Genomic DNA, 19996 nt, shown 5'->3' with positions numbered 1-19996 from the left:
GTCCAACAATTGCAGCAGTGTGTTTCCTGATGGCTAGCTGCAGTAGAGCCCAGACAAATCCCTTTGAGCATATTTATCATTTTCAAAAAAGATGCTAAACATTCTTAATCACAACCAGCAGATCAATCAAATCTAAATGTCACCATTAATAATAAAACTTTGCCAACTTCCTGTTATGATCTGTGCCATGATAGTTCTAACCAGAGTTTAGTGATTTCATGTGCTAAAGGGCACCCCCAAAGCATCACACTGAGAAGAGACCCAGCAGATCTATTCAGAGTCAACCTTTATATACAAGCAGGTTATAAAATTACACTGACCTCCAATTTGTGTGCTCACACACATATACAAACACACACACACACACTTCCTCTCTATAGCTTCTGAAACAAGCAGCATTTACATAAAACCAGTCAGTAAATGACTGGAGACATACACCTCTGATGATCACAGAACAAATCTGGAGTAGATGATTGACACCTGGTAAATTTAGAATTTTCCATTGAAAAGTTTGGGACTGTTTGATGCGCTGATAAGGAATGCTGGGTTTACTGGGGTACAAAGTCCATTTGTGGGATGGTTTGAGGTGTGATGGCTCGGTGCAGCTCTGTGGGTCCATTCAGGACTCAGCCGGTACCGTGGCTGCTGTTCTCAAACACGCCCTTCCTAAAGAATGGCGAGAACTCACACACATCCCATTTGGTGAGCTGGAGGCCACCATCAGGTCTGAGAGGCGAGTCTGAGGATAACAGCATCACCTGGAACAGGTTCCTCAGGTACCGCTGGAAAATCATCACATTGGAGTTAGCTGTCAGTGTGTTTGCTGGATTTTACACAAGATTTTACCTCCAGGTGGTTTCGGCGCTCCGCAACCATCCGTTCATCTCTGTTTCCAAACAGTTTCTTTGGAGGAAATTCCAGAGCTGCCAGCTGAGGAGAAAAGAGCACAAACACAATCATACAGAGAAGGTGGGCGCCCCCAGACGTGTATGGTCTCACCTCAGGATACTTCAGCTTCAGACTCCTGTGCATCTCTCTGAAGCGGCTGTAGCGCCTGAACACTGTCCAGGTGTCATTGTGAACTGTGATCTGAAGACAAGCAGATCAAAGAATCAAAGAGTGAAGGACTGATGAAGGGGAGCTTCGGACTGCTCTGCTCACCTTCACTTCAAACTCAAAATGCTCATCCTTCCCCTGCCCGCGGAGGAAATAACGAGGAACGCTGATTCTGACCGGCTCCCAAAGGGTGGCGCTCGTCCCCAGAGAACGAGATATCAGGTGCTGGAAAGGAAATGACAAGATGGGATAAGAGGAGGGGGAAGAGGGAGAGAAAAAAGTCAACTTGGAGAGAGCAGGGTGTGACAGAGGTGAAAGTGTGGCATTCAAATAAAGGAGAGAAGAAGAGTTCAGCCTTTATTTTCCTTCATTGTTTCCAAGTAAACATAAAAAACAAAATCTACATGAATAAAATGACACACAACAAAAACAGTAAAGAGGGACCAGAGAAATGATCCTTTATCCCACAACAAGAACACTTTCTAAAAACTCTTTTAAAGGTTTCAGTGTGAAAACCACCTCCTGGGGGCCATTAGACACACAGATGGTTGATCAAAGTCATGGCTTCTGATGTACAGCCCAACCCCCCCGTCCCCTGTCCCCCGCACACACACAAACACACACACACAATCTGTGAGCACTGATGCAGTTCCAAAACCTGGAACTGGGGATGGGCCAGGACCAGACTAGAGCCGCGGGTGACTGGGTGAAAGATGCCATCTTCACAGAGGAGCGCCACGTGAGTCTCTGCCAGCAGGAGTGTCACATGTCGTTTGGGTCAAGACGGCTAGAGGTCACGAGAAAAGAAGTGGACGAATGTCTGCCAGCTAGGGTTTGTCTGCCAGCGAGGGTTTGTCTGCCAGCGAGGGTTTGTCAGGACCGTCTATGTTCTCGTGAACCATGTAGAGCAGATTGGCAGAACCCGCTTAACCCTGGAGGTGACGCGAAGGCCGAAGCCCAAGACAATGTCAGGGGTGTGTGACATCCAATCCATAGAGAGGAGCATCAGGTCATCTGATGGAAGAGGGTGACCTTCAGTCCCTTCAGGGAGAGTTCCAGGACAAAGGGCCAGATTCACGAAGCGTTCTTACGAACAAATTTGTTCTTAAGTCCCACTTACGAACAGTTGACGAAGATTGTGGCATTCACCAATTTCTTCTTATCCTGGATCTATTCGTAGGTAAGAACAAATCCTACGAACACTCAGGAGTACTCTTGCGCACATTTCAGTGCCGACATGTTGGCATGGTTGTGTTTTCTTCTCTTGTGCAGTTCAATAAAATTCAATATTACAATGATAATTCTGTCATATTTATTTATTTATTTGTTTATTTCCTATTTTTGGTGATTTACGGAGAATTTTAAAATTACGTAAATGTGCCAATGACTTAACATTAATCAACCAAATTGGAAACCATGCCAAAACTGTCTTTTTATTTGATTTTATCTTGATTTATTTTATTAGGGGATCGAGGATATGCCCTGGTTGTTGACACCACTGACCAACCCTCAGACTCCACAGGAGTTTTATTCAATCAGATGCATGCGCGCAGTCGCTCCACCATTGAACGCACCATCGGCATGTTAAAGGGGCGCTGGATGTGTTTGGACACAGAGCCACAACCCCGTGAGGATGTGCGTCCTGACGCAATGATGGGGCCAGACTGCAGGCACGCGGTTCACGTTCGAGCGCGATTAATTGCCCGTTTGTGAATAAAATGCATTATTGTCACAATCCGAGCACAGCTTTTACACGTTTATTTTTTTTACATTCTTCTTTTTTTTACATTCTCGTTGATTTCTTTAAGCGTGTTGGCTATAGTCATCAGGGTTGAGGCAATTTTATCAAGCGTGTTAGCCATCCTTTCTTGATTGTTCAACACGGCGTCAGAAATCAGGCGTGGAGAGGCAAGCTTTGGGCATTTGGCTGCTTTTTGCTCTGTCTACAGGGTCCTGCTGCAGTTCCTTTTATGGGCATTAGTGGGCGGTGACTTATGCTAATCATATGTTAATTAGACTCACCTGGCACGCGCTTTCAACTTACGAACAGATGGCATTCATCAATCTAAGAACACAGCTGCGAACAATTCTGGGGCTTACGAACGCGTTGATGAATCCGACGTAGGGTTTTCTGAAGAAACTTCTTAAACACAACTTAAGAAAGAATCTAAGAAGATTCTTAAGAACATATTGGTGAATCTGGCCCAAAGTACTTTGAGTAGAACCCTGCAAAACTCCTGCATCAGCCCTTTGCTGTAGGTGAAAATGGCCAAAATGGCGTTGTCAAAGCAGCCCAGGAGATGAACGTGCTGCCCCGCCAGGCTGATCTGGACCTCCCTGAGCTCTCCCAGGTTAAAATGATCAACACTTAGCGCTTGAGAATACTCTTTACTGGAAAGCACCACCACGTCCTTCTCTGATAATAGCAGGCTTCTGGACAGGAACTTGACGACTGGCGGTTTTCAGCCAGAAGATTGCCAAGAGCTTGCCAAGGCTGAGCTGAGGAACCAGAGATTGAAGTTGCCGTAGAGGTCATTTGAGACAGGACCGGAGGCAGCTGGACCAGCTTCTGACAGAACACTTCAGGACGTGTGTTCCTGACAAACCACAAAGAACCTCCGGGTCACATGGAGATGCCTGGAAGATCTGGCACTCTAGAAACCCGAGGAACGTCGGGGACGTTGCCTTTGGACCGATCATTCAAGCCCTTGTTGTTGGGAAGTTCTGTCAGCTTTTGGGGCTGCAGTCGATGGAGCAGGGGCAGCTCCCTGCTCACCTGAGTGGCATACTGAAGGAATATGCCCTTCATGTCGACCACACTCACATTTTGGATGAGTTCCCGCATTCCCTGTAAGCATCTTCTGGCATCTTTGTACCCTCCAGAGAAGTTTTGTAAAGAATGCTGGAAATCGTAGTTCCTGGCATCTCTGCAGGTTTCAGACAGTCTTCCGGTGAAATAGCCCAAACCGAAGCTTGCGCTGGTCTCAGCTGGAACATCTGAAGGTTCTGTCTGCTGCAACTGCTGCCCGGACCCACGGAGAGAAGGAGGAGCATCTTTTCTGATCACCTCTGAGTGAGAACCTCCTCCCTGCCCCATCTGGGGCCACAGCAGGCAGAATCTAGCCTTTCCTGTTCAGCTTCTTTCTGGTCTTCTTCAAGACATTTTCTGTTCTCCTCCATTAGCAGAGCAACTTTTCTTTTCTTCTGCCTGAAGGTTTCTGTGCTTTTTTTCTGCTTCTGCCCAGTCAGATCTCTGAGAGGGTGAGACTGAACACCACCCACTGGTGCTCTATGGGCACAAGGGGGAGGACGTCCAGGGTCTAGAAGGTGGTGAAGGCTCTGAATTGAAGTCCTTCATGTACCCCGAGGGAATGAAAGCTCCTCCACCACCAGGTGCTGGTGCCAATAATTGGGATCATCGGTGAGAAGGTTCAGCATGCAGATTACAACAAGGGAACAACTGAGATCAGGAAAATTGCTCAGACATGCAAATTCAGAAGAAAGTTGAGGACCAGAGACCTTCTGTGATTGAAGATTAAACCTGATTCAATCTGAATAATCCCAGATTACACCTAACAATCATGTGACGATAGTAGTTCAGACCGGGTAACATGAAAGTCGCTGGAGAAACCAACATCTGCTGAAAGAGAAGCTTCTGCTCTTACCTCATATTTGTGTCTTCTTGGATTCAAGTTTAGTAATTTTTCCTCGTCCTGAAAAGACAAAAATGTGATTTAAACAGTCAAATTTTAACAGTTTAAACTTATTAGGATGTGAAATATTTATTTTTACACAAGAGAACATCAGAAATAAAACTGCTCAGATGATCCTGATCCGACCACCTCTGTTCATCTAACCGAACCTCCTGGTTCTCCTGCAGCTTAACGAGCTGAATATCAGTTCTGCTCAAACATCTGATCACGTTGATCTGATCAAGAACTCCACCAGATCATCAATGCATAACCAGCCTCATTGCTGATTGTGTGATCAAGATTGTCTTAGTTAAACAGGTACAACAAATTTTGAGGTCAGAAGTTTTGATTCAGAATAGACTCAGAAACACCGACCACAGAACAGATGCTAAATCTACGATACAAGAAGGTTTGCGCTGAAGCAATGGATAGGTTCTTACCCCGAGTGATTGACAGGACATAGATGGATCCAAGGTGCTGCTGCAACCATTCATAAGATTGATGTTCCTCAGCCGCCGCTGGACTTCCTCTTCGATGTATGCCTTAATCCTGCTGAAGGAAACAGGATGAAGCTTCAGAGAGCAGAAGACCAAAGATCGGTGCTGAAGTACCTGTCATCTGACAGAGGGGGCAGCAGTGGACTGAGACTGTGGAGGTGGACTGGACTAATTTTCTCATCGGAACCACCAGAATGGCTCCTGGTCTCTTCACCTTCACTGATCCTACGCTTTAGCTTCTGGATCTCCTGCTCCACTCTGGAAATAAACAGCAGGTTTTCTGGTTATACTGGGACAGAGAGGATACATGCACTGGTTTTACTGAGCCAGCAGACTCTGACCTCTGCTGGTCCAGCTCTGTGCTTGTCTTCAGGTTTCTGCAGCTCCTCTGTCTCAACTCTTCATCTTCAGGCTCCAGGGAGATGCTGCGTCTCAGGGCCGAGTGCCTCCGCTCCAGCCGGGCCACTGCCTGTTCCATGGCCTCTCTCTGCTGCTTCTCCTTTGACTCCAGGATCTCCTTCTCCTTCCTCCTCACTTTCTCCTCTTGACGTGCCACATTGGCTGTAAACTCATAGGTCTCCTGAAGCTGCTGGAGCTGCTGGGCGCTGTGCCGGTGGAGCTTCAGCTTCTCCTCTTGGTCTTCCAGCTCTTTCTCTACCTGGTAGAGTGTGTTGTTCAGGCCTGGCGGGTTGCCACTATCCACGCCACCACTGCGCTCCAGTGTCTCCATGGCTCTCTGCTTCTCCTCTGTTAATGCAGGCAAGAGGCCCACAATGCGGCTCAGCTGACGCTCTTTGAACTGCAGCTTGTGCTCAGCCTGTTTGAGCAGCTGCTCCTCCAGGCAGAGAGCAGCCACGCCCTGTGTCTCCTCGCGGTCCTGCTGCTGTCGTTCTCTAAGACTGCAGTTGAGGAGCAGCAGCGTGTTACGCTCCACGCCTGCCTCCTTCTCCAGGCGCTCCCTCTGCTGCAGCAGCTCCATCTCCAGCTGACCCAGCTCCTTCACCTGCGCCTCCTTAAAGTTGGAGTATCGATCCTGGGCACTTTTGGCCAACTTACTGCCATCCTGTGGACCAAGGCGTTCTCCGGCTTCTTTGGCACGGAGGAGTGCCTCTCTTATCTCAGCCAGGGCCTGGTGCTCCTCCTCTAGGCGGTGGGCATTGTCACGGATGAGCAGCGTGGAGGCCTCCTCGTGTTTCTCCCTCAGCTGCTCTTCTAGTCGACCCACCAGGCTCAGCTGCTCTCGTTCCTGCTCCTCCAGACGACGGTGTTGAGCCTCCAGATGGAGCTTTTGCTCCTCGCGTTCCCGCTTCAGTCTCTCCAGCTCTCGGTAGATCTCTGTCTGCTCTGTGGCGTCCTGCCACCGCCGCTGCTCCTCGTCCACCTTCCCCTCTTGCTGCCAGTGATGCTGTTGGAGCCTAGGCCCCAGAATCTCCAGGCAGCGCTCTTTCTCAAAGCGCTCCTTCTCAGCCAGGAAGTCTCGAAGGCGACTCTCGATATCCTGACTGCGGCGGCGGAGGCTCTCTTCCTGACGTAGGATACGCTGCTGCACCTGCTCAGACTCCTTTCGCTGACTCTCAACCTCCTGCTGGAGGCGCTCCAGATCTGCCTTTTCACTCTGATGTTTGGCCTCCATCTCCTTAATGAGCCTCCTGTGCAAACATCTCACTCAGTTACAGGAGAACATTTAGATCAACTTTAATATTAAACAAGTGGCTGAAACAGCCCCAAAGTGAAGGTGAGAAGAAATATTTAAAGGTCAGAAAAGACAGGTTCATTTAGATCAGCCCAGGAGATTAAAGCTAAGAAACAGGAAGGACATCTTAAAGGCTCTTCTCAGTTTGTTTCTGATGCAGCTGTGGATGGGGTTTGATATTTCCAGGATAAAATAAACAGGATCAGTCCGGATCTTCTGTTACCTTTTGAACTCCAGCTTCTCCAGCTCTTCACGCTGCTGCCTCTCAAACTCCAGCCTGCAAACACAAAAAGCACCTTCAACTCCAGAGGAGTGAGACTCATCAGCAATGTTTAACACCACCAGAGGAGAGACGGACAAAAACATGTGACATCACGTCTTCACTGTTGGACATCAATGGAGGTCAAAGCAACGAGCTGGCGTGCAAAATACAACACAACAGACAGATGGTGTAACAATGCTGCAGTCATTGTTAGCAGGGTTCATCTGGTCGAGTCAACATGTCTCACAACGGGACAGTTAGATGGGAAGTGGATGGCTGAGTCTACCTGAGGAGGAAGGAGCCTTTCCCACTGAAGAGACTGTCAACAAAACAGGGTTGAAACTGTTAGTGACAAACCTCACAGCCAGTCACCACAGCTGCCGCTTGCTCGCCAGTGTTACGTCATTTCACACATTCAGGGCAAAGAGGCAGCCTGATGGTGGCGCTGTAGCTGACAGTTCACAGGCTTTCTCACACAGCTGAGAGAGAATTAAGCGGCAGATGTGACAACTTTGCGGCAAGATCTGATGATTCTGAAGAAGGGAACACTTCAGCTGAGAGGACGTGCAGAGGAGGAAAGTATTGTGCAGGCAGAACCACTGCCGTCTGCTACAAAGAGTGTAATGGTGAAATCTACCAGATGCGTGAGGACATCTTTGAAGAGTGACCTGGCTGACATGTCCTGATTGGTTTCCTGTCCTCATGATGCTTGCTGGAGGAAAAGCTGCTGTTTGAAATCAATAAGTGGAAATTCCTTTAGAAGGTTGGCGTTTCTGTGTTCGCCTCACCCGGGGTTGTAGAGCATGACTGTGGACAGGTTCTCGCAGGACTGGGACAGGTCGGTCATGGACAGGCTGAAGGAGGACAGGAGACCGCTCTGAGGAGGACACACATGGTAAAGCACAGCTCTCAGCAGGTACAGCAGCAGGAAGAAGCAGACCCACCTTCCGTTTCTCCCGCAGTTTTGCTGCTTCCTTGGGATGGTTGAAGCGAAACATGTTGGTTCTGCCCAGTAAAATGACGGCACCTACACAGCCAGGTTTTTAAGATACGAAGCACCCTTTGACTAACAGAAATTGACTTCTCACCTTGGTTGAGCTGTGACGGTTCGGTCACCAGAACCCCGTTGACTGAACACTGAGCGCCGCTGAAGGGCGCCAGCGTCACCGTCCCATTCTTGTTCTCAAACATGCAGTGTTCGCTCTCCAGATCCAGACCGTGCAGGACTACAGAGAGCAGAGGTCACCGGTGAGGGGTACAGGAGCAGCCACTCTGGAGCGTGCGGATGTTGCAGTTCCTAGAACCCTCCACCTGTCCAGCGGTATCAGCAGGACCAGACTCACCAATGTCCTGTTCCGTGGATGCGTCCTCTCTGCCCACATACGTCCGTCCTTCCTGAGTCGGAAGCAGAAAACTGTAAGTTTCTGTCAGACCACTCAAACATATTTGGATCAGCTTTGTTGACTCGATAAACACCAATTTAACCCAAAGAGGAGGTGTGTCAGCTGACCTTTAAGTGATACAGGATGATGCCGGTGCTCAGTAGGTCATCATCGATTCCGATGAGGTGTGGCAGCTCTGAGTCCAGCACCACGCCGATCCCCTCTTTCCTCAGAGCCAGCGTCTCCTCCTGCACACGGGTTGAATGGAGAGTTTAACAGGTGAAAACCAATCACACCTTCAGTAGCAGCAGCTGAGAAACCTGTCTGACCTTCAGGATGTTCTGCGTCTCATTCCACTTGTTAGTCCACTCTTTGGTCAGCTCCAGAACCTGCAGACAGCCTCAAAATCAGAACATTTCTGCCAACATCACAACAGTAGACCCAGTCACATGAGAGGACGTTTGACAGCCTACAGGAGGGGCAAAGCTGCGTTCTTCGGCTCTGAACTAGTCATTGGACTTTGGCTCCTCCCATCGATTGTCAGTTTGCTACAGTCCCCCCCCCCAGCAGAATCTCTAACACGGACTAAGAGACTGGACTCACTCTGGCTTCGTTCTGGTGCAGTTTCTCTTCCATGCTCAGAGCCGTGGGTGAATCCAGAAGAGCAATCTGACAAAAACAAAGTCAGGAGGTTCAGCAAAGAAATCTGAAATACACACTTCACCAGCAGCATTTTACAAATTTGCTTCCTCTGCATTAATTGTAACGGGACCATTTACTTCAGAAACATGTTCGTAATCTTGTTCTTTACTGGCGTTTCACAATTGTGAAACTGTTCCTGCATTCTGGCAAACAAATGTTCAAAAACTTGTTTTTCAGTCCTGGCTGAAAGTGACTGTCACATCACACTGACCTGGTTGCCCTGAACTAGCAGAGCCTTCAGCCTGGCGATTTCAGCCCGAAGCTCTCGGATTAAGCGGACATTGCTGTCCTCGTTGATCGTGGGCTTGTTAATGATGTTCTTGGCTCGATTGGCGTAGCGAAGAGTGCTGAGCGTCTCACCATAGTTCACGTCAGCAGGGGAAATGGCTGAAACGAGTTTTACGCAGGATCAGTTTTGCTGCTACTCTCTCACATTTCTGAGCATATGTTTGCTCACTGGCAATCATGATGGTCTTGGAGTTGCCCCCCAAACTGTCCTTCAGCAGCCACGTCAGCACTGAGTCTCTGTACGGAACAAACACTGACTTCTTCTGATTGGAGTTGACGCCATCTGATGACATGTCAGCTGGAGAGAAACAGGAAGTACAACCATCATTACAATTGGACGCGCAGGTTTAAAACAGACATTCTGGTCTGCTGCCTGACCCAGCGATGAGATGACGTTGCCCAGGGTGACCAGCGACTTGTTGATGTTCCCGCCCTCCTTCAGGCGGACGCCTGTGGCTCCTGTGGCGTCGGCTCGCTCGCTGCCGGCCAGATCAACCAGGTGGATCTTACTGACTGTCTCGCTCGGCATCTCGGCGTCAAACTTAGCCTGTAACAGACAGAAACCCAAAGGTGCCACCAGAGCTTCTCATCAGGGGGAGCAACATGTTTGCTCTCCTAGCAAACAGGATGGTCGTTCTTCCAATTACCAACAAAACAATTAATTTGAGAAGGCACCTGTGTGAAGTTGATGGTAAAGATGGCGTGTGAGCGGCTGCTGACGTCGTTCATGCCAGTGCTGGCTGTAGTGCGGTTGATGTTTCCTGCCTCCATCAGATCTTCCACATCGCTGTAGTTCTGGACCAGATGTTTGGACAAATCTGAAGTTCAGAAGGAGACCAGGTGAAAAAACCGAAGGTCCTCAGCTTAATGGTGCTCAGCCTGAGCTAAGCCTTACCTTCCACATACGGTCCATCTTTGGGATGTTCACGAACCCGAAGATTGTATGTCTGTGTGGATTTCCTCCTCAGTAGATCCCTCACCCTCTCATTGTAGATCTCCAGGTAACTAAAAACCATCAGTTGCATCAGTTGGATCAACCGTTTCATTTAGTGTTTTGGCAGCAGTGAAGGTAAAGACTCTAAATATCCCAACAACTGCAGCCTTACCTCACTTCAGTACGAAACGAAGCTGCGTCCCATCGAGTGGCCTCAGCAATTCGGCCGAACAGACCTTCGCAGAACCTCGGAATAAGACCAGCATCACCCTGAAAATGGACCTTTTGTCAAAGTTGATGCTTCGACCACATATTGATGATGATGATGACGATACTATTACTAATTCCTTCTTGGTAATCAGTCTAAATAACACTGCTCGATAGATCAGTTGGACCATCCCGATAATCTAAAAACTCACTTCAGAGTTCAGAACCCACCGGAACACCCATCATGGTGTAGGACTTCCCAGAGCCGGTCTGGCCATAGGCAAACACACAGGCATTGTACCCCTCAAATGCCGCCTTCAGCACATCCAAACCCAAATCTTTGAAAACCTGAAGATAAAAACATTTGTTCAGTTTTGCTCTGACCTGGTCACCACGGTGAGCTCAAAATGACCTGATAACAGTTGTCAACTCTGCTCAGGTTCATTTATCAAAGAGGCACAAACACATAAAACTCTCTAACTACAGCAGAACTGGTTGCAGGACCACTGTGGTCTGCAGGACCGTCTACCACTAACGTCCCTCAGCTGGACTCAAACGCTTGTTTACCTTCTCCTGCGAGACGAAGGCAGAGATCTTACAGTCCGAGGAATCGTAGGAGAAGTCGTATGTGAAGGTTTTGACTCTGTCTCTCATGGACTCGCCCGTGATACTCTCAAGGCTCTTTGGGAAACAGACAAATTTAGGAGGATGACTGACCGACTGCGCGCACCTGCGTGTGTGTTTGGAAGGGGGTACCTTCATGTTGGTGATGGAGGTTTTGTTTCCCTCCATCTTGACAATGGATGTGGCAGTCAGATCCTTTTCCCTGAAAATAAACATCAATATTCTCATTTGTGTTCGTCTGGTTGATATTGCTAAAGATAAATGTCAAATGTCGACATGAAAACACAAGTGTTAAACATCAACAAAAACACCTAAATTCCTCTAGGAAGGTGGAGTTGTATTTGCAGATCTTGGGTGTCCTGCGATGAAGGACCGTTTCCCAGCTGCTACTCCTGTTTAATCTTCTCCTCCACCCTGTTTGTTCAGCTACATCCTTCATCAGACTCAGTCCTCAACAACAGACTCAGACCGTTCAGTCCCCAACAAAGGCGTTCGTTATGACAGAAATCCCTTTCTATTCAGACTTTTGAACACGTCCTTTTCACCTTTGGACTTCAATCAATATTTTACTATATCGTTCTTCGCTAAATAATACGAATTAATTCACAGCCAACGGTTTGTACCCTTAAAGACTGACTAGCTGAAACTTCTTGTGCCGAACTCACCGCCTGTTCATGGGTCTGACCCGGACAGCCACCCGGACCGAAGCCATCGCGCATCCCGCTGTACTTGATCCACTTAGGTCGGTCCGCCTCGAAGCGAAAGGCTGCTTTTTAACAGCAAAGAGAGCTAACAGGTTAGCGTCAACCTCTGGATAGACCCGTTGCCTTCTAAAGGGGGAAAAAAATCACAAAAATAACCAGAACAACTGCGCGTCAATAGGACAAGCGGTGACGCTGACGGGCAGAAACAGAAAGTATCGCTGCCTGATGGTTTCGCAGCCCTGTCAGAGAGAGGCTCTCGTGAGCCTGTAGCCTATTAGCCTGTTAGCTGAGCCCGGTTTATCATGAAAGGACGCGAATATCAGCTGATGAAAACATTGCATCTCTACGGAAGCCTGCACACAAAGCTATTGCACAACAATTAACAGACTAGTTTGCAAAAAAGCTGACGTTGTATGTAATCGTTTAATGTGAACCTACTTGAGCAATGCAAGAAAAGTCTATAGTAACGCAAATGTGAATGATCTTTTAAATGTTACTCGTGTTCACACTGTTGTTGTCAGTCTTGCATGGAAACTCATGGTTGCTGATGCTTTTATTGTGAAGTCTGCATTTTTTTTCTTCAAGTGATCAAACAACACGTTTAAGGATCAAAGGGTCGAATGGGGCTTTGATCTTCAATGATCAAAGGTAGACGTTTTGTTTCGGAGCAACATAGGGGATTAAAATGCTACATTATAATGAGGCTGTTATATTACTCTACACACCCATGCTACTGATTAAGTTTTTTTCCATTTCAGTGTCTCTGATTCTAGGTTAGCAGCCCTGGAGGGGCACAAGGTCAACATTGATAGGTGGTGGTTGCCAAGGGGACTTTTGATGGTCATTCATTGGCCTTCAAGCAGCAGAAGCAATGCACATTGCCCCTCTACTGATGGAGCTCCACTGCTAACCTGGAGCTGCTCACATCAAGTTTGTACCTTGTGCTGACCTACAGATTACCAACTGGATCTGCTCCCTTTTTCTGGAACAGTCTTGGAGTCCATCTACCCCTTATCTACTGCATTCCTCACATGAGGGTCGTCTGGAAAATCCGCCTATTCAGGCACAACAATCATCTTCATGCATTGTTAAAAACATGTTATTTTGCATCAGGCTGAGCATTTACTGGAATGTTAAAGGGGGCTCTGTGTGTCCTGGGAGTCCAGAGGTGATTCACTGATGTGCATGAAGGTTACAAAGGATGGTATTTCATATTAGCAACATATTAAGGAGTGTTGCTAGTGGAGGATCGTGATTGTAAAAACAACCATTTCACAGCAAAGCAGCTTTTAGATTGTTTTGTATCCGGGCAGTTCCTCCTTTGCCCCAAGGATCTCCAATTAATTTTTTCAGTCTTGCTTGATTATTTCATTAATCTGATGTAGCCTACCTTTGTCCTCATAAACTAAGAAAATAATTTAAAATCAAATATGTGAAGGAGAAGTTAAAGAAAAGTCGGTTCCAGTTGGGCTTTAAAGGAGCCATCAGGTCAACCAGAATATCGCTGCTGTAGTGCACAACAGAATGGTAAAAATCAGTGGCAAAATCTGTGTTTATAACGTGAGAAAAATATCAGAAACTCATCACGACATATATTTACAAGGTAAGAAAATAAACACTATAATAAAGCTTTCCTTTTTTTGGAAAATTCCTTTAAATGCGAGAAATTGTACAATGACTTCAGAATTGTCACGTACACCATAGCATACTTTAAAATTCATTTATAACAGACGTGACGACCCCAGTCCGAAAGATTCAGGTGTCCTCCCGGCCTGTTGGTGGCAATAGTTTAACAGCCGCCATAATAAAGGGCGTCGCTTCCGGCGGGAGCATTTGTGTTTCCTGTTTTACATGAGCGAAGTGGACAGGCGGGTGAGTTTGATATTTATTCGATTTGTTGTGTTTATTAATATTCTGTAATATTACAGAACCAACGACTAGATGACAACCTTTCCATTTTATTGTTTCCCAAAGACTTGCTTAGCATAGAGCTAATTACTGCTCTTTACAGGCAAACTTATGAATGAATGAATGTAAGATTAGCTTCAAGCTAACACACATGCGATTGTTAACACTCGGATCGGTAAAGAAACACACGAATATTTGTTTTGCTTTTTATTTATTAAATATTGATCTAATTTTTTTTACCTGTTCAATATGGTGTTGAATTTACTTCCACAAAGTAGGTCGAGAGCCGACGTTTATGTTTTTGAGCAAAAAAGTTATGAAAGTATTTTTAAATGTCCAAAAAATGATAATGCGCGAAGGAACAGACGAATCAATTTTAATAATGTTCCTGAGCGACCTTTAAACAAGAGACTTTAATCATACATGCCTTTGATTATAAAGCAACCTACTGTGTTGTGTAACCTTGTTTATACTTGAAGTTCCTAAACGGCAGCATGGTCTTCTTGTCTGTGTCGCTTTTCTGTCATAAGTCATCATGGATATTAGACCAAATCACACGATCTACATCAACAACATCAATGATAAAGTCAAGAAGGAAGGTGCGTGTCACGGCAGATAAACGCTCATCGGAGCACCTTGGTGGTTGTGTGTGAAGGTGAACCACTTTGTCTTACTCTGCAGAGCTGAAGCGATCTCTCTACGCTCTCCTATCCCAGTTTGGTCAAATTGTTGACATTGTGGCCATGAAGACCATGAAGATGAGGGGACAGGCTTTTGTCATTTTCAAAGAACTGACTGCCGCCACCAACGCCCTCAGGCAGCTGCAGGGTTTCCCTTTCTACAACAAGCCAATGGTACTTTCAACTGAGAACCAAGCACCTTCTACCTGTATCACCAGTAAAACCTCTGGATTTTTTTACACTGAATATTATTTCCAATGGTATTTTTTATACCTGAGGGAAAAATTGTAATTTGTAAAATTTTGGGAGAAAATTTAAAGAACTATTTTAGTTTTGAAATGTGTGAAATCTGATATCAGACCTCATGGTTCATGATTTTTAGGAAAGTTGAACCAAAAATGAATTCAGAAAGTTTTTTGGTTTAATTTGTGCGGTTTCGCAGCTGTATTGGTTGTACTTGGACGGACTTGCTCTCAGCTGTGTGCTTGTGTTTTCCAGAGGATACAGTACGCCAAGACCGACTCCGAGGTCATCGCAAAGATGAAAGGCACCTATGGAGACAAAGAGAAGAAGAAGAAGGAGAAGAAGAAACCTCAGGAGCTTCCAGCAAACCAAACAAAGAAAGCAGCAGCGGTGGTGAGTGAGGTGCAAATGTGCGTTAAAAAAAGTGTGAGTGAAGGCATCACAGTTGAACGGTGGGTATGGTGACCTCTGACTCAGTAGAGGATGAAGAACCACCAGAGGTGGAGACATGAGCTGGACCACACCAGGCTAACACGATGATCTACTACTGGCGCTGTAGCAGACGGCAGCCACTCCTCGCGCTCTACAGCACTGTGTGTGTTTTTTACTCATTTTAGCTTGTTTTTTAGTATTTCACTTCGTCACGAAGTTACTTTTTATTCATCCCATGGATACATCGACCGCACAGAGAAGAACCAGACCTCTCACTTACTCCAGAGAGGAGTTACTGGAACTCGCAAAAAATAAACACGGACTGAGACACCGGGTCCCAGCTGAGCTGCAGCGGTGCTACAGAGGCTGCAAAGCCGGGGCTAAAGTACAGGCGCGGCAAACAGAAAACCGGCGGAGGCACAAACCATCGCTCCCCTCCGTGATTATGGGCAACGTCAACTCTTTAACGAATAAGATAGACGAGCTGGCAGCCCTGGGAAACCAGCGGATTTACCGTGAGTGCAGCTTGTTTATTCTCACAGAGACGTGGCTAACCGCTACCATACCCGACGCTAACGTGGACCTGCGAGGATTCACCGCAGTGAGAGCGGACAGGGACACAAAGGCATGCGGGAAGAGCAAAGGAGGGGGACTAATCATCTACACCAACAACCGTTGCTGTAACCCTGGCCATGTCTCTGTGAAGGCGGTTTTGTGTTGCCCAAATCTGGAACTGTTAGCCGTTAGTATGCGGCCATATTACCTGCCCAGGGAGTTCAGTCACGTGATCGCCCTGTGTGTGTACATCGCCCCCACGGCCAACGGAGCAACTGCGTGTGAGAAGATCCACAGTGTCGCTGCACGGCTGCAGACCAAGCACCCTGAGGCCCTCCTGATCATCTCTGGAGACTTCAATCATGTGACCCTGGACTCCACACTGGCTGCTCTCCACCAGGTTATTGACTGCCCCACAAGAAACAACAGGACGATCGACCTACTGTACACCAACGTCAAGGAGGCATACAGAGTCATCGCTCTCCCCCCACTGGGCAAGTCGGACCACAACCTGGTGTACGTGCAGCCCCAGTACACCCCACTGGTCCAAAGGCAGGCAGCCTCCACACGCTCCATCAGGAGATGGACTCCTGCATCAGAGGAGGCTCTGAAGGACTGCTTCAACATCACGGACTGGGATGTACTGCTGGGGGAACATGAAGAGGACATAGATGGGATGACCGACCGTCTCACAGACTACCTCAACTTCTGTGTAGATGTGGTTGTCCCCACCAAGACTGTACAGTGTTATCCTAACAATAAGCCATGGGTAACACAGGAATTCAAGGATGTCCTCAATAAGAAGAAAAAGGCCTTCAGAAATAAAGACAGGGAGGAGATGAAAGAAGCGCAGAGGGAGGTGAAACGCTGCTTGAAGGAGGCGAAGAACACCTACAGGAAGAAGGTGGAGAAGAAGCTGGCTGATAACAACATGCGGGACGTCTGGGAAGGTGTCAGGACCATCACTGGTCACAAAGCCAAGACCAGCACAGAAGGGGGAGGAGTGGAGAGGGCAAACGACCTGAACCAATTCTTCAACAGGTTCAGTCAGCCCACTCCACTCCAATCCTCTGCCCCCCACCTCAGCAGCCCAGCTCCCCTCCACCCCTCCCCCCCCTCCCCAGCAGCTGAGCTCCCCTCTACCCCCCCTCCCTCCAACCAGCCACCCACCACAACTTCCCCCAACCCCGCCTCCCCTCCTCCCACCCTTCCACCTTCTACCACCCCCATCCCCCTGCTCTCACCATCTCCACATCCTCCCTGCATCCCCCTGCTCTCACCATCCCCACATCCTCCCTGCTTCACGGCTGACCAGGTGAGGGGAGAACTGAGGAAGCTCCGGCCCCGAAAAGCAGCTGGACCGGATAGAGTCTGTCCCCGGCTCCTCAAGACCTGCGCTGCTGAACTCGGGGAGCCGCTACAACGGGTCTTCAACCTCAGCCTGGAGCTGGGGAAAGTGCCCACCTTATGGAAGACGTCCTGCATCATTCCAGTCCCCAAGAAGAACAGACTGAGTGAGCTGAACGACTTCCGGCCGGTGGCACTCACCTCACATCTGATGAAGACTCTGGAGCGGCTCTTCCTCAACCTCCTCAGGCCCCAGGTGCAGCACGCTGAGGACTCCTTACAGTTCGCCTACCGGGACAAGGTCGGTGTAGAGGACGCCATCATCTACCTGCTGCACCGAGTCCACTCGCATCTGGACAAGGGGAGTGGCACAGCGAGAATCCTCTTTTTGGATTTCTCGAGTGCCTTCAACACGATCCAGCCCCTTGTCCTACAGGACAAGCTTCTACAGATGCGAGTGGACCCCTGCCTGGTTGCTTGGATCTCCAGCTACCTCACCGACAGGCCGCAGTTCGTCAGGATGAAGGACATCACGTCTGACACTGTGGTCAGTAGCATCGGTGCTCCACAGGGGACTGTGCTGTCCCCCATCCTCTTCACTCTGTACACCTCGGACTTCTGTTACAACTCTGAAATGTGTCACATTCAGAAGTTTGCTGATGACACAGCCATCGTTGGATGTATCAGAGACGACCAAGAGGAGGAGTACCGGTGCCTGGTGAGGGACTTTGTTGCCTGGTGCCACAACAACGGTCTGCAGCTCAACACCTCCAAAACCAAAGAACTGGTCATTGACTTTGGGAGGGACCGACCGAGACCTAGACCAGTTCAGATAGGAACGGAGGAGGTGGAGGGCGTGCAGACCTACAAATATCTTGGGCTGTGGCTGGACAACAGGCTGGACTGGACAAGCAACACGAGGCAGCTGTACAAGAAGACCCAGAGCAGGATGTACTTCCTGAGGAGACTCAGATCCTTCAACATCTGCAGGAAACTCCTCTGGATGTTCTATCAGTCTGTGGTCGCCAGCGTCCTGTCCTACGCTGTGGTGTGCTGGGGGGGGAGTGTGACAAAAGCGGACCTCTCCAGGCTGGAGAAGCTGATCAGGCGGGCCAGCTCGGTGGTGGGGATGAAGCTGAAACCTCTGGCGACAGTGGCAGAGAGGAGAACTATTGACAAGCTGCGGAGCATCATGGACAATGACCGCCACCCTCTGCACACTGTCATCCACAGCCAGAGAAGCCTGATCAGCCAGAGGCTGCGCCTCCCCAAGTACAGGACAAACAGACTGGGGAACTCATTCATCCCCCGAGCCATCAGGCTGTTCAACTCCTCACAGGGGGGGAGGAGGGCCAACAGGAGAACTGGAACATTTTTATAGTTTTATATTTATATTCATATTCTATTTTTAATTTATTCTATTTTATTTCTTATTTTATTATATTTTTATTATCTTTAATAGGTTTAATGGGGTGTAATGGTGGTGGGAAATTTTGTAGATGCTTGTAGATCTTTGGAGATGCTAATTTCCCTGGTGGACACCCCCTAAAGGGATCAATAAAGTACTCTTGAATCTTGAACTACTGACTTGGATCTGTTGTTTGCAGGTACCAGCAGCACCGGTGCACCCACCTGCAGCACAGGTGAGGCGCTCACACATTTGACCCAAAATAACAAACCTCAGCGAATAATGTCACTTCAGCTCATTAAAATTTTGTTTTGATCTCGGTTCTTCACCAGGTTCCAGACAACCCGCCCAACTACATCCTATTCCTGACCAACCTGCCAGAGGAGACCAATGAGATGATGCTGTCCATGTTGTTCAACCAGTGAGGTTTTGTGTTTGTGTATGTGTGTGTGTGTATGTGTGTGTGTTTTGACCCTGCCACCTCTAACCTCTGCAGGTTCCCTGGCTTCAAAGAGGTGCGTCTGGTTCCGGGGAAACACGACATCTCATTTGTGGAGTTTGAGAGCGACGTGCAGGCGGGTGTAGCAAAAGACGCGCTGCAGGGCTTCAGAATCACGGCCACCTGTGCCATGAAGATCACCTACGCCAAGAAGTGAAGCAGCACCCTGGATGGACTGATGAGTCAAAGGTGGCTCCGATACTCCCTGGCTCTTTGGTTTTTGTAAATCATTTTTAGTTCTTGTTCTACAGGTGAAACCTGCTTTTTGTATAATAAACCTTTGAATCGCTGTTGTTTCACTCCATGAGACACCAAACTCTTATGAACTCTCGTGAGGTTGGCTTCACTTTCTCTAGGTCGCAGCGGTTTCAGTGAGGAGCCCCCTGCAACCCCTCATCTACACCAACCTATCCAGGAGAACATGCTGATGTGTCTCCAAGGTGATAAAGGTATTTAAGGTGCAGTGAGTAAGGTTGTCCTGAAGGGAGCAGTGTGCCCCGCGCTCTCATTTCAGATGTTCTATTCAGTCAAGACCAGGGGTCGGCAACCCAAAATGTTGAAAGAGCCACATTGGACCAAAAAAACCAAATCTGTCTGGAGCCGCAATAAATTAAAGCCTTATAAAAACTTTATTATGAAGGCAACACATGCTGTAAGTGTCTATATTATTTTTAAAAAAAATAATCAGTAGGCTACAAATACATAATCAGCAATCATGATTAAATGTTTATTTTCCCTGCAGCATCCTGGAGAGAATGACGCACCACGTGACCACTCTGCGGCACGATGGTGCTTTAACTTCCATTATAATGAGATCTTGAAATTAAATACTTATTATACACATTTTTACAGCATTGGAAAACTTGAAGAATGTGTGTTGTGT

General features: G+C 47.9%; 2 protein-coding genes across 7 annotated transcripts; one reads left to right on the top strand and one right to left on the bottom strand.

Moving 5' to 3' along the window:
- Positions 1-269: 269 nt before the first annotated feature.
- Positions 270-12440, bottom strand: kif16ba (kinesin family member 16Ba). 6 transcript variants are annotated; one of them, XM_057035821.1, is made up of 28 exons: positions 12003-12440; positions 11470-11539; positions 11281-11394; positions 10945-11061; positions 10679-10776; positions 10468-10577; positions 10248-10390; positions 9951-10119; positions 9742-9870; positions 9496-9671; positions 9186-9251; positions 8912-8971; positions 8711-8830; positions 8544-8595; positions 8289-8426; positions 8145-8227; positions 7989-8077; positions 7838-7912; positions 7487-7519; positions 7162-7215; positions 5587-6894; positions 5360-5503; positions 5189-5300; positions 4722-4769; positions 1162-1281; positions 1000-1089; positions 847-930; positions 270-782 (listed from the first exon to the last, which is right to left on the bottom strand). In XM_057035821.1, the coding sequence occupies exons 1-28, from the start codon at positions 12047-12049 to the stop codon at positions 627-629; spliced, it is 4005 nt and encodes a 1334-aa protein (XP_056891801.1). In that variant the 5' UTR covers positions 12050-12440; the 3' UTR covers positions 270-626. The 6 variants fall into 6 exon arrangements, with proteins under 6 accessions (XP_056891801.1, XP_056891802.1, XP_056891803.1 ...); XM_057035822.1 differs by having other exon boundaries at positions 5189-5297; XM_057035823.1 differs by lacking the exon at positions 7838-7912 and having other exon boundaries at positions 12003-12438.
- Positions 12441-13811: 1371 nt separating this feature from the next.
- snrpb2 (small nuclear ribonucleoprotein polypeptide B2) lies at positions 13812-19402 on the top strand. The gene is made up of 7 exons (XM_057036155.1): positions 13812-13913; positions 14480-14548; positions 14631-14803; positions 15128-15265; positions 18814-18849; positions 18947-19035; positions 19111-19402. The coding sequence occupies exons 2-7, from the start codon at positions 14485-14487 to the stop codon at positions 19268-19270; spliced, it is 660 nt and encodes a 219-aa protein (XP_056892135.1). The 5' UTR covers positions 13812-13913; positions 14480-14484; the 3' UTR covers positions 19271-19402.
- The last annotated feature ends 594 nt before the right edge of the window (positions 19403-19996 follow it).

This window comes from Takifugu flavidus, chromosome 6, assembly GCF_003711565.1.
Source record: "Takifugu flavidus isolate HTHZ2018 chromosome 6, ASM371156v2, whole genome shotgun sequence".
Classification (NCBI taxonomy): domain Eukaryota; kingdom Metazoa; phylum Chordata; class Actinopteri; order Tetraodontiformes; family Tetraodontidae; genus Takifugu; species Takifugu flavidus.
Note: the sequence above shows the minus strand (reverse complement) of the source record. Positions and strands in the feature narration are given on the sequence as shown.

What these genes read in the sequence shown, in the direction of transcription:
- snrpb2 (XM_057036155.1), top strand. Translation starts at nt 14,485, where the DNA reads ATGGATATTAGACCAAATCACACGATCTACATCAACAACATCAATGAT. An exon ending in TGATAAAGTCAAGAAGGAAG is followed by an intron (nt 14,549 to 14,630) that starts GTGCGTGTCACG and finishes CTTACTCTGCAG; the next exon opens with AGCTGAAGCGATCTCTCTAC. An exon ending in CTTTCTACAACAAGCCAATG is followed by an intron (nt 14,804 to 15,127) that starts GTACTTTCAACT and finishes TGTGTTTTCCAG; the next exon opens with AGGATACAGTACGCCAAGAC.
- kif16ba (XM_057035821.1), bottom strand. Translation starts at nt 12,049, where the DNA reads ATGGCTTCGGTCCGGGTGGCTGTCCGGGTCAGACCCATGAACAGGCG. An exon ending in ACACCATGATGGGTGTTCCG is followed by an intron (nt 10,777 to 10,944) that starts GTGGGTTCTGAA and finishes GTCCATTTTCAG; the next exon opens with GGTGATGCTGGTCTTATTCC. An exon ending in GAGAAGCTGGAGTTCAAAAG is followed by an intron (nt 6,895 to 7,161) that starts GTAACAGAAGAT and finishes ATGTTTGCACAG; the next exon opens with GAGGCTCATTAAGGAGATGG.